At 36.5% G+C, this 13,760-nt stretch overlaps 1 protein-coding gene across 1 annotated transcript; it reads left to right on the top strand.

Annotated features, from left to right (window-relative positions):
- The first annotated feature begins 10,979 nt into the window (after positions 1-10,979).
- LOC133235583 (small nuclear ribonucleoprotein Sm D1-like) lies at positions 10,980-11,560 on the top strand. Its single transcript, XM_061397267.1, has one exon. It carries the CDS (start codon positions 11,165-11,167, stop codon positions 11,522-11,524), a length of 360 nt encoding a protein of 119 aa, XP_061253251.1. The 5' UTR covers positions 10,980-11,164; the 3' UTR covers positions 11,525-11,560.
- Positions 11,561-13,760: the final 2,200 nt, after the last annotated feature.

Genomic DNA, 13,760 nt, shown 5'->3' with positions numbered 1-13,760 from the left:
GAGAAGGGAACAGCTACTCCAGTATTCTGGCCTGGAGATCCATGGACTGTCCATGGGGTCGAAGAGTCAGACACGACTGAGCAACTTTTACTTTAACTAATCCCATCACAGGGACCCCACTCCTGTCATGCTTCATAGCTATATACTTATCCCCAAACTCAACTGAGTTGCATACACTAAAACACTTCACCTTTTTACACATCAATCTTGCCTCAATAAAATATTTTTATAAAAATGACTCAAGGAAAAACATCCATGATCCATGATGTGTCTAAAAAAGGCAAGTAAACAAAGGCTTTGGGAATCTGGCCGTCTGTGATTTTATATGTATGTGCATATGTAAATATGGTACAGTTTAATAGTATTATAAAATTGCATCTCTAAACAAAGAACCCTCTGAGACATGGTGGGATGTGGTGGGGAGAGGACAAAAAGGTTATGTGTGGTATTACATAAGCTAAAAGAACAGAGTGTTTCAAGATACAGAAAGTGATCCTGTCAAAAGAAGATTGAAGAGTACGCATCAGCTTAGCAACACAAAGGTCACTGGTGGCTTTGATAACGTGGTTGAGATCAACACTAGGTTGGACAAGGAGTAACTAGAGGTACATAAGTGGAAATTGTCAGTCTTTCTAAATCATAAGACATTTGAAAACCAAATGGAAGAGAAAGATAAGGCAATAAATGGAAAGTAGCATGAGATTCTGGGAAAGATTTGTTTCTGTTTTTTTGGATGGGAATGATACAAATGTGCATCCACTACAACATAATTTTACTGTGAGACTGTTATGAACTGGATCTTTGCTTTCCCTCAAAGCTCATAATTTTGAAGCCCTAACCCTCAATGTCATGATATTTAGACATGGGGCTTGTGTGACCTTTAACTCCTGCCTGAATACATTCAAACTGTTTCCTTACATTTTTGTCCAGTTTTATAGCTTTTCTTATGCTGTGAAGGTTAGTCCTTAACCATTTATTACACCATGGAGGAACACAGTCTCCTGATGTTGTGTCATCAATTTCTAAACTCAAATGTATTAACATTTTCCATGATAGTTTTAGATTTGCCTATTTATTCAAATAATTTGCCTCTTTAACCAAATTATTTTGTTAGGTTTGATTTCATATATTTTGAGGATATATTATTACTCTGCATACAGCTTCAGAAAAAAATATATTCTGTTTGTGAATTAATTTTATTTACCTTATCCCTCAGAGATTGTTTTATTTTGCTTTGATTTTACTCAAGTCTATTTTATCTGGTATGCACAGAGCTACTCTAGGTCCTTTGTAATTAATGTTCACAGGTATAAATCCCTCAACTCTTCAACTTTACATTTTTCTGGCAACATTAATAGTTCAAGTCTTTGAGATACTACAATGATTTCTGAGAAACTGAGGCTGGTTGTGGCAGGGGTTGAGGACAGGCATAATGTTTACAAGAATTGAAGGGGAAGCAGAGTATGGTAAGAGAGGAGATCCCTGGAGCCACAAAGACAGGCTCTCAAACCTTGTCTTGATCAGGTACCAACAAATGGCCTGGGGAAATTCACTTAACCTCCTTGTATCTCATTTTTCTTGATCAGTAAATGAGTGAGTAATAGTAGCAGTACAACCTATTTTGGTTATTATAAGAATTAAATTAATTTATAAAACATGCAGAACTGAGTCAGAAAAATAATAAGCATTATGTGTTTGTTAAATAAAAACAGGGATTAGACATCATAAGGGAGGAACAAGAGGGTTAGGTCTTTGTCTTTCAAAGACAATATAACTAGATTTTATTTCACCCACCTGAGAATATTTTGCTTTCCCAAATAAATTTAATCTGATCATACTTTTTGTTATTATTTTTATTATATATTTGAATTTAATAGGAACAATTTCATGATGCCTCCTTTTTTCATCTACTGATTCAGACGTTACCCAAGACGTTACCCATTCTATTTTTAAGTATTTTACTGGATATTTACTGGATTCTCTATGAGTTACCACATTTCTACATATCCTTTAAGCAGAGCCTAACTTACCAAGGATGTTTGTATAGCAGACAGCCTATGAAGATATACTGTCTCTTTTGGAACAGGTAGCAGGTTTGTTCTCTGTCCACTATAATTAACATGCTGTCTTCCTCTGGAGTGTCAGACTGGCTTCCTGTCCACTATAAAGATTCAGGTTCTCTAAGCTCGGAGTTCCTTAGCTGTGGACGAGATCCTCTGCCACACATGCAGCATCTACCTGGTCCCTCCATATCATCTTCAAGGGACTCAGGGCAAAAGTGCCCTGATGCAAACATAAAGCGCAAGCTATTGGCTGCACTTTGAGTAAAGAAGTCCTTGGCTTCTCACTCAGGAGTCTCATGTCTTTTTCCAGCATCTGCAAAACAGAATCTGACAGGATTAGGGCAGAACAAGAGAGTAAATCATCTAACTGCAGAGTCAGATAGTATCTTCAAATTTGGCATTTTGTTCACCATGGGGTTTCTGCATTCATTTTCTATCTTTTAAAATACTGTTTTAAAATATCACTTTATCTTGATTGCTCGAGAGTTTTCAGCACCTCTATAAACTTTTTTTGCCCAAAGTGAATGTCATGTTCCTTCACTGTAGTTCCAGAACTTGTGAGTCAAGAAGCCCCCATAGGAGAAATAAGTGCTATCAGAGTGCTATCAGCAGTGATGAACAGAGATTCTGGTGAGTAGAAAACATTAGAAATTGATCCAGCTTTGGCTCTGAGCAGCTGCCCAACCACTCAAAACTGAAAATAAATGTCTCCTACCTACCCGGGTGGTGGTGTGCTCTCCCCTCCCCACCTGGATAGCTCCCAACACTTTTAGTCTGACCTCAGCTGCTTTAAGGGGAAAGATTTAATAGTAGCACTAAGAGTGCCTTGTCCCCAAAGAACAAAAGTCATCCACATGTATCATAGTATAGTGAAGAGATGTGGAGGAGAGGAATCATTCAAACATGTAGCTTTATTTGTAACAGCTTCTCAAGTTAAAATCTTATCCAGTTTCTCAGGGTAGTGTATGCCCAGAATCAGCTAATGCAGTTTGACCAGAGTTCACTGTAGGGAAGGGAACCTAATGTAAGCTTGTAGATGAGAATCAACCCCAAAGAGCTAATTCAACATATTATTGCTGTGGCTTCAACAATTAAATATAAAACCACTGTTAATATTTACATGCTTGTAAGCAGCAGAGGGGACCATCCTGATTGAAACTGCCACTGGCAGACTTGTGCTAGAACCTTTGGGATTCCACAGTAACAATACCTCTTTGAGCTATAAATCTCCATCACTGTCACTGATTATTTGACCAACTGGAAAACCTACCAAATGCAGGGAGCTTCCATGAGAAGGCAACACTTTGGATGTCGGACTTGCTATCCTCTTTATGTGGCTCAGCTAATAGTTTGTCACTGGGCATTTGTGGAAACTGAATGTGTGACACATGGAAATCTGTCATTCTCCATTCTGATTTCCTATTTTGGGCTGTATCAAATGGACTCAACAACTAACAAGGTAGGGAGGACCTAATTAGCCACATTTGTCAAAGGGAAATTGCTTATTCAAGTGCATAACCAGTCCTGCCCCAACACCATCTTGGCTCTACATGGAAAACTAGCAACTGTCCTTTGGGAAAAAACTTCATCCTTCACTCTGCAATAGGCTCTTGATTCACAAATGTTCTCCTAAATACCTGTGACATAACCTACATTGATGCTTTAGCTAAATGGAAAGCCAGTGTGTGGACTGGGCAACCTCCTATCTCATTGCCAGACATGGAGAATAGAAGCAGGTGTGGTCACGCCCAGCAGTCAGAACTCAAGGCTGTTAGAGCTCTGTTCTTCACTTTAAGAAATTTTACAGCTATATTGACTCTTGGATTATTGCAAATAGTCTGACTCTTTGGTTAGTCACTTGGAAAACTAGACTGTCAGATTAAAACTATTCTTCTTTGAGTCCACAAACTATAGAGAAACACATTTCAGCTGCTGTCAGACTATTTGGGTCACTTACATGGACATGGTAGAAAAGATCCATTCTCTAATAAGACCAACTAGAATCAAGCTGCTGGCTGAGTCTGCACTCCCTAGACTGTTGCCATTTCTTCCCAGAACCACTATACAAGAATGGCAACCTAGCCACTATCACACACAGGGTATAAAGTAAAGGACTCTATGATTTCTGAAGCTGAGGCTGTCACTCCTATTTTTCAAGTTACCATGATGGTATTACAGTCTAATTAGTTAACTCTGGCAATACAACTACGACCCATGAAATTAATTTTTGCTATATTTTCATCTCTCATTTGCATTTTCATCAGATTATTTTTGCATTCACTCAACTTTTGTAATGAAACAATAATGAGCTGACACTTAAAGTTTTTAATGGACATGACACTCTCCCTACCATCCATGTGAATCTGGTATACTTGAGAACTGTATGGCATCCTCAAAAATGAACTCAAGACTGAGACAGAGTCAAAAGATTTCTGACTCTATCTCCCTAACCTCCTCTTGCACTACAAATTCACAAGACACTTAGGTCAAGAAAAAGATCATAGCCTCTCAGCCACTTCCTGGTCAAAAATCAGGACAAAGGAATAGGGAGTCATTTAGATCTATGTTGACAATTTGGGATTTCAAACTGAATATTCCAGAGCATGATGCTTCTTTTCTCTCCTGTCAGAAACGCCTGTTCAGATTACTTGATGCTGTTTATAGGTAGCAACACAGCCAAAAAAGAGTCTAGGAAATCCTAACTTAATTCTAGTTTAGCCATTTGGATTTTCCATTGGACTGAAATGGTCTTAGATCATAAGAATAATGACCACTGATTTGAGTACATTACTCACCATGTACCCCATCACTAGTTCATGAAGGCCATAGTAGAGTAAAACATCAATCCAAAAACTTACTAAGAAAGCCATCTGGCTTTCAAGTGTAGGTTGAGATGGTGTAAGAGGTGCATCCAGCTGTTTGTGGGCATGGTCAAGGTTTACACTGCAGTGGACCACATCCCACTGCTTGCTAGTAAATATAAAATGCTTCATGACATGAACTGAGTAAATTTTTTCTCAGTATTAGTTAGATTAATCAGAGTAGTCAATGGCATGGTGTATTCAGGGAAAACGTTCTGCTGTATAGACATGAAGCATGTATACTCTGGAAGACAACTCTTTCTGCATCTCTCACACTTCACACATTCTGTGCATAGAGGTGACTTCTATCTTTGCTCTAGATTATCTTTTCAAGGCTATTTGTAAAGCAAGCAGTATTAGGATATGTAGTGAATCCTTCTGGAGCATTGGGACAGGCATACTAACTGTAGTCTAGTAAAGATAATGTATCCTCCAAAGCAAAGGGCAGGCAGATTTACAGCCCTATTATAAAATAAACAGGGTACATCTAGGTAGGTGGGTTTAGTAGGTCAGTCGTGTCCGACTCTTGCAACCACATGGACTGTAGCCTGCCAGGCTCCTCTGTCCATGGGATTCTCCAGGCCAGAATACTGGAGTGGGTTGCCATTTCCTCCTCCAGGGGATCTCTCTGACCCAGGGATTGAACTGAGTGTCCTGCGTTGCTGGCAGACTCTTTACTGACTGAACCACCAGGGTAGGGCCCATCTTCGTTATGCAATTCAATATGCATACAAATGTCATCTGATTCTCATCATGTTGCCCTATGAGAAATGGGTCTCATGAATCCATGATATATATTCCTGATGCACTGTCAACTACTGTTACTATGAGTAATAAAGAATCCTTTATATCTGACCCAGAAATGTCTTCTGCCAGCTCCATGATATTGCAGCAAGCTAACTTGTTAGCTTGCAAATCAGGTAAAAATTTAGAACTTTCAGAGTCTTTGAAAGTAATCCTGAGAGCAACCATTAAAACCTATGCAAACTGGTATAGCTAAAAATCCTAAGGAGGATCTAAAATTAAATTTTTCAAAAGATAAAATATTCTAAAAAGAAGTCAGAAAAGTAGGAATAGAAAAATAAGGAAATAAAATGAAGGGAATAAGCAGGAAATACATGATAAAATGATAGAATCAAATACAATACCTAATATTGCCTTAAATGTTATATAGAAAACACTCTACATTAAAAAAAATAGAAAAAAAAATGTCAAGATCAATAACAAGCAAGATCCAAAGACATATTGTATATTAGAATGTTTCTTGGCTTTTCATGCTCTGTTCACTTGCATAGCAATATTGAGATCATTTGCCAAATTCTATTAATCGATCTATTAGGATTTTATCATTACTCTGTTGCTTTATCAGTTCAGTTAGTTCACTCAGTTGTGTTCGACTTTTTGCGACCCCATGCACTGAAGCACGCCAGGCTTCCCTGTCGATCACCAACTCCCAGAGCTTGTTCAAACTCAGTTAATGCTATTTTTACAATATTGAGTCTTTCCAACAATAAGTGGAAATTGCTCCATTTATTTTTATTTTCTTTCATATTTTTAAATCTGTAAATATGCTGTCTACAAGAGACCTACTTTAGACTAAGGACACATACAAACTGAAAGTGAATAGATAGGAAAAAATATCCCATGAAACTGAAAATCAACAGAAAGTTGGAATAGCAATACTCATATAAAAAATAGATTCTAAAATAAAGACTGCAACAAGAGACAAGGAAGGATACTACATAAAGATCAAGGGATCGATCTAAGAAGAAGATATAACTATTGTAAATATATACGTACCCAACACAGGAGCACCTCAATACATAAATCAAATAAATATTAACTGCCATAATAGGGGAAGTTGACAATAACACAACAATAGTGAGGGACTTTAACAGCCCAGTTAAACCAATGGATAAATCATCTGGACAGAAAATTAATAAGGAAACAAAAGTCTTAAATGACACATTAGACCAGATAAACTTAGTTGATATCTATAGGATATTCCATGAAACAGCAGCAGAATATACTTTCTTCTCAAGTGTTCATTGAATGCACTTGGAACATTCTCCAGGATAGATCACATCTTGGGTTACAAATCAAGCCTCAGTAAATTTTAGAAAACTGAAATCATATCAAGCATCTTTTCCAACCTCAAAGCTATAACATGAGAAATTACAGGAAAAAAGAAAAGTAAAAAGCACAAACACATGGAGACTAATCAATATGTTACTAAATAGCCAATGAATCATTGAAGAAATCAAAGAGGAATTAAAAAAATACCTGGAGACAATGACAATAAAAACACGTTGACCCAAAACCTATGGTGTGCAGCAAAAGCAGTTCTAAGAGGGAAGTTGATAGCAACACAATCTTAACTAAAGATTCAAATGAAATTTCAAATAAGTTACCTAACCTTACACCTAAAGCAACTAGAGAAAGAAGAATAAAACCCAAAGTTAGTAGAGGGAAAAAATAATAAAGATAAGAGTGGAAATAAACAGTCAAAATAGAAAACAATAGAAAAGATCGATAAAACTAAAAGTTCAGTCTTAGAGAAGATAAACAAAATCGATAAACCTTTAGCCAAACTCATCAAGAAAAAAAGGGGAGGGCCTAAATCAATAACATCAGAAATGAAAAGGGAGAGGCTACAACTGACACCACAGAAATACAAAGAATTATAAGAGATTTCTACAAGCACCTATCCACCAACCAAATGAACAGCCTGAAAAAAATGGACAAATTCTTAGAAACATACAACCTTCCAAGACTGAACCAGGAAGTAACAGAAAATACGAACAGACAAATCACCAGTACTGAGACTGAAATTGTGATTAAAAACTTCCAAAAATAAAAGTTCAGGACCAGATTGCTTCACAGGTGAATTCTATCTTTCATGTTTTTAAATAAAACATAATTTATATTACAAATACCTTCTACTTTTGTTAGGTTTATTATTCAGTTTTTTATATTTTTTGCTAAATATAAACATGACATTTTTGTGGAAAGATTCAGTTTCTAACAATGTTTTTGGTGTATAATGATACTCTACAAGTAATTTTTCCCCAGTTTTCCTCTATAACAATTCTTAATTGCTTAGTTACACTGATAATATCTGAATATAATGGCAATATAGTCCCTTCTTTTGTAGTCTTATACTTTTATTTTATTCTTCTCTTAATCAGCTGTCTATAAGCCCTCCAATATAAAAGCTGTAACAACCATGATTTTAAATATTCTTCTCTTATCCCTCAATAAATCATGACTGTTATTTCTTTTTGATTATCAAAAAGGAGATGTATTGCCAAATTTGGATCACAAATTTCAAAAAATTTTTCTATATATTACCAGAATTTAATTAAAAATCATTTATGGATATTTACATATATCAAATATTTTTCATCAGCCATTTATAGAATAATATATATTTTCTCTTTTAATTTTTAAGTGAATCACTTTGACATATTTCAAATATTGAAATTTCTTATTTCCTTGGGGAATATAACCCACTTTGCTATAATGTATTTTTACATACATTGTTGGATTTTATTTACATTTTTGTCTCTATTCAGAAATCACGTTGCCTATGTCTTTCTTTGTCACAATTATTTTAAGACAACAGTCTTTTGTAATTATTTTTGAGTACTTTTCTTTCTATTCTCATGAAAATTGATATAAATAACTATTTATTTCCTAAAGGTTTAATGATTCTTAATTTCAAAATTATCTGGGTCTGGTGTTTTGTGGGTATACGTCTGAGTAGGGTGGATTGTGGATTACAACCTAACGATTATGTTCTTTAATTGAGAAATATGTATTTATATTTTCAGTTTCTTCAGAATCATATTTTATTAAATTTTGCTGTTTTCTGAAAATTGCTTACTTGGTCTGAATTTTAAAATATTTAAAATATTTTTGATATATTTGGTCTAAATTTTCAACTACTTAAATTATGAAATTATGTATGATATTTTACTTTGACTATAAAACATCTGCCATAATTATACCTCCTGTCTAATTCCTTCCATATGTATATATGCTTTCTCTAATTTACAGGATCCATTTAGGCAGAAGTCTTTTTTATTAGGTTTTTCAAACACCCAAATTACAGCATGCCACACATGTAATTCTTCTTTTTTTAATATGATAAAATTTTATATGTATATTCTTATTTTCCTTTTTAATATCCTGGTAAGACTTTTTCTTTAGATGTCCAATGTCTACTTGTTAAAATAATTTCATTATTGTTTTAGAATTTTGGAAAATTTTCAGGTTTAATACAGAGGCTACAAAACCCATTTTCCCCAATTGTTAATATGTTACATTATTATGACACATTTTGATTAATTAATTTTAGAAACAATTTTGATAACTTAATATTAACTTAAATCCGTACTTTCTTTAGACATCATTAGTTTTTCCCTAAAATTAATTTTCTGTTTTAGAATCCCAATCACAGTACATTACACTAGTCATCATATCTTAGTCTCCTCTGAACTCTGCCAGTTACTCAGATTTTCCTTGGTTTTGATGATGTTGACAGTTTTAAGATATACCCGGGGACAGTGGAGCCTGGTGGGCTGCCATCTATGGGGTCGCACAGAGTTGGACACGACTGAAGCGACTTAGCAGCAGCAGCAGACATGTATTTTACAGAATTTTCCTCAATTTCAGATTTCTTTTTTCATTGGTAGATTAGGGTAACATTCTCATCATATCACATCAAGGATACACTGAATGAACATGAATTATTATTGATGATGCTATCTTGATTACCTTGCTGAGATAGTGTTTGTCAAGTTTCTTTTTTTCCCCCTTTTCCATTCTATACTTTTTGGATGAAAGTCACTGTGTACATTCCACGGTTAAGGGCTGGGAAGTCATGCACCAGTTTCTTAAAGGAGAAATACTTACATAGTTGTTTGCAATTGTTCTGCACAGGAGACTTGTCTATTATCCTCCATTAATTTCTTTATTCAATCATCTATGTATATCATCTGTTTGGGCACATGAATATTTTCCATATTTGGGTTATAATTTAACAGTACTTACTTTATTTGCTTAAAGCTGTTCCAGCTTTGGCTAATGGAATCTCTTTCAGTTGACTTATGTGTCCTTTTGACGGATACCATTTTGCTTTTTAAACACCTTATTTTCTGGAACTACAAGATGCTATAGGCTCACACTGTGTGTGTGTTCTCCCTGCTCGACCCTAAATTCAGCCACTTCTCCAAGGAGCTCTGGTTCCTTCCACTGGAGAATGGTTGTTGTTGTTTAGTCATTAAGTCATGTCCTTCTGTTTTTGCAACCCCATGGACCATAGCACACCAGGCTTCATTGTCCATGGGATTTCCCAGGCAAGAATACTGGAGACGGTTACTATTTTCTTCTCCAGGGAATCTACCGACCCGGGGATGGATCCTGTGTTTCCTTAATTGCAGGCATATTCTTTATCCCTAAGCCACCAGGGAAGAAGTCAATGGAAATGGTATTAGAAGCCAAATGCAATGTCTTATTTTTTTATTTATCTTAGAAAGGATTCTAAACTTATACATTTTCAATTATTTTTCCCAGCTAAATGTATTTGAGTCATATTCTACCTTCTGAGAGACTGCTTTATCAATTTTAAACTTTTTATATAGAGTATTTTTATTATCACTAGGTTCTAAATACTCTCTGATAGAAATCAAAAGCTAGAGCCAAATATCCTGCAGTGTGAAGTCAAGTGGGCCTTAGGAAGCATCACTATGAACAAAGCTAGCAGAGGTGATGGAATTCCAGCTGAGCTATTTCAAATCCTAAAAGATGATACTGTTAAAGTGCTACACTCAGTATGCAGGAAAATTTGGAAAACTCAGCAGTGGCCACAGGACAAGAAAAAGTCAGTTTTTACTCCAATCCCAAAGAAAGGCAATGCTAAAGAATGTTCAAATTACCATACAATTGCACTCATTTCACATGCTTCAAGATTATGGTCAAAATCTTTCAAGATAGGCTTCAACAGTACATGAACCAAGAACTTGCAGATGTACAAGCTGGACTTAGGAAAGGCAGAGGAACCAGAAATCAAATTGTCTACATCCACTGGATCATAGAAAAAGAAAGGAAATTCCAGAAAAATATCTACTCTGCTTCATTGACTATACTAAAGCATTTAACTGATTCATACGCCCAACCTCAACTCTTGGTGGTCGGATTTCATGTACTATCAGCCGAAAGGGTGATGGCGCCGCTAGGATGAAGCTCGTGAGATTTTTGATGAAATTGAGTCATGAAACTGTAACCATTGAATTAAAGAATGGAACACAGGTCCATGGAACAATCACAGGTGTAGATGTCAGTATGAACACACATCTTAAAGCAGTGAAAATGACCCTGAAGAACAGAGAACCTGTACAGCTGGAAACACTGAGTATTCAAGGAAATAACATTCGGTATTTTATTCTGCCAGACAGCTTACCTCTGGATACACTACTCGTGGATGTGGAACCAAAGGTGAAGTCTAAGAAAAGGGAAGCTGTTGCAGGAAGAGGCCGAGGCCAAGGAAGAGGACGAGGCCGAGGACGAGGCAGAGGAAGAGGGGGTCCTAGGCGATAATGTCTCTCAAGACTACTATTTCAAAGTAGTGGGGCAGGAAGACCCATACGTGACAGAGGAAGACTATGACACCAAGGCAGAAGAATGTGAAGTCCTAAGCGATAATGTTGCTGGAGCTTACTGTTTCACAGGGCTGGATGTTCAAGTTTTTTGTACAGGGTTTGTTTGTTTGTAGCAGTTTTTAAACATAAATGTAACACACACACAAAATAAATAAAGCATTTAACTGTGTGGATCACAACAAACTGGAAAAATCTTAAAGAGACTGGAATACCAGACCACTTTACCTGTCTCCTGAGAAGCCTGTAGGCAGGACAAGAAGCAACAGTTAGAACTGGACATGGAACAACAGACTGGTTCAAAATCAGTAAAGAAGTAGGCCAAGGCTGTATATTGTCACCCTGCTTATTTAACTTCTATGCAGAGTACATCATGCAAAATGCTGGGCTGGATGATTCACAAGCTGGAATCAAGATTGCTGGGAAAACTACAAAACCCTCAGATATGCAAATGATACCACTTTAATGGCAGAAAGCAAAGAGGATCTAAAGAGTCTCTTGATGAAACAGAGGAAAGTGAAAAAGCTGACTTAAAACTCAACATTCAAAAAACAAAAAGCATGGCATCCAGTCCCATCACTTCATGGCAAATAGAAGGGGAAACAGTGGAAACAGTGACAGATTTTATATTCTTGGGCTCCAAAATCACTGCATATGGTGACTGTGGCCATGAAATTAAAAGACGCTTACTCCTTGGAAGAAAAGCTATGACCAACCTAGAAGCATATTAAACAGCAGAGACATCACTTTGACAACAAAGGTACATAGAGTCAAAAGCTATGGCTTTCCCAGTAGTAATGTATGGATGTGAGAGCTGGACCATAAAGAAAGCTGAGCACCAGAAAACTGATGCTTTCAAACTGTTGTGCTAGAGAAGACTCTTGAGAGTCCCTTGAACAATAAGGAAATCAAACCAGTCAATCCTAAAAGAAGTCAACCCTGAATATTCATTGGAAGGACTGATGCTAAAGCTGAAGCTCCAATACTCTGGCCACCTGATGTGAAGAGCCGACTCATTGAAAAAGACCCTGATGCTGGAAATAACTGAGTACAAGAGGAGAAGGGGGTGACAGGGGATAAGGTGGTTCGATGTCATGACTGACTCAATGGCATGAGTTTGAGCAAACTCTGGGAGATAATAAAGGACAAGGAAGCTTGGCATGGTATAGTTCATGAGATTGCTAAGAGTCAGGGATGACTTAGCAACTGAACAACACTAATCAATCAGAATATATTATCTGATAAGTTATTTTCAAAGTAGATTTAAACATGTTCTGAAATGTTAGTGCTTTAATTTTCTTTTTTCTCTCCTAATTTATTGTGTCATGGTTAGAGAATGACATTTTCATTGTGAAAAATTAAATATTCGTTGAGATTTGCTTTGTGGCCTACTTTTAAATACTTTTGTTTTACAAATACCAACTTTTCATTGGAAACATGTACATAGAAATACTGAATCAGTATTTCACCCTGGTGAACATTCTTTTCTTTTTTGTTGTGCATTACAGTACAAAAAACATCTTCACTACCAAGATAATCAAGATGGAGTGATCACTCACCTAGAGCCAGACATCCTGGAATGTGAAGTCAAGTGGGTCTTAGAAAGCATCACTATGAACAAAGCTAGTGGAGGTGATGAAATTCCAGTGGAGCTATTTCAAATCCTGAAAGATGATGCTATGAAAGCACTGCACTCAATATGCCAGCAAATTGGGAAAACTCAGCAGTGGCCACAGGACTGGAAAAGGTCAGTTTTCATTCCAGTCCCAAAGAAGGCAATGCCAAAGAATGCTCAAACTACCACACAGTTGCATTCATCTCACACGCTAGTAAAGTAATGCTCAAAACTCTCCAAGCCAGGCTTCAGCAGTACATGAACCGTGAACTTCCTGATGTTCAAGCTGGTTTTAGAAAAGGCAGAGGAACCAGAGATCAATTGCCAACATCCGCTGGATCATCAAAAAAGCAAGAGAGTTCCAGAAAAACATCTATTTCTGCTTTATTGACTATGCCAAAGCCTTTGACTGTGTGGATCACAATAAACTGTGGAAAATTCTGAAAGAGATGGGAATACCAGACCACCTGACCTGCCTCTTGAGAAACCTATATGCAGATCAGGAAGCAACAGTTAGAATTAGACATGGAACAACAGACTGGTTCCAAATAGGAAAAGGAGT

Source organism: Bos javanicus, chromosome 2 (genome assembly GCF_032452875.1).
Source record: "Bos javanicus breed banteng chromosome 2, ARS-OSU_banteng_1.0, whole genome shotgun sequence".
NCBI classification, from domain to species: Eukaryota; Metazoa; Chordata; class Mammalia; order Artiodactyla; family Bovidae; genus Bos; species Bos javanicus.
The sequence above is the reverse complement of the archived record's forward strand: the minus strand, read 5'-3'. Positions and strand labels throughout refer to the sequence as shown.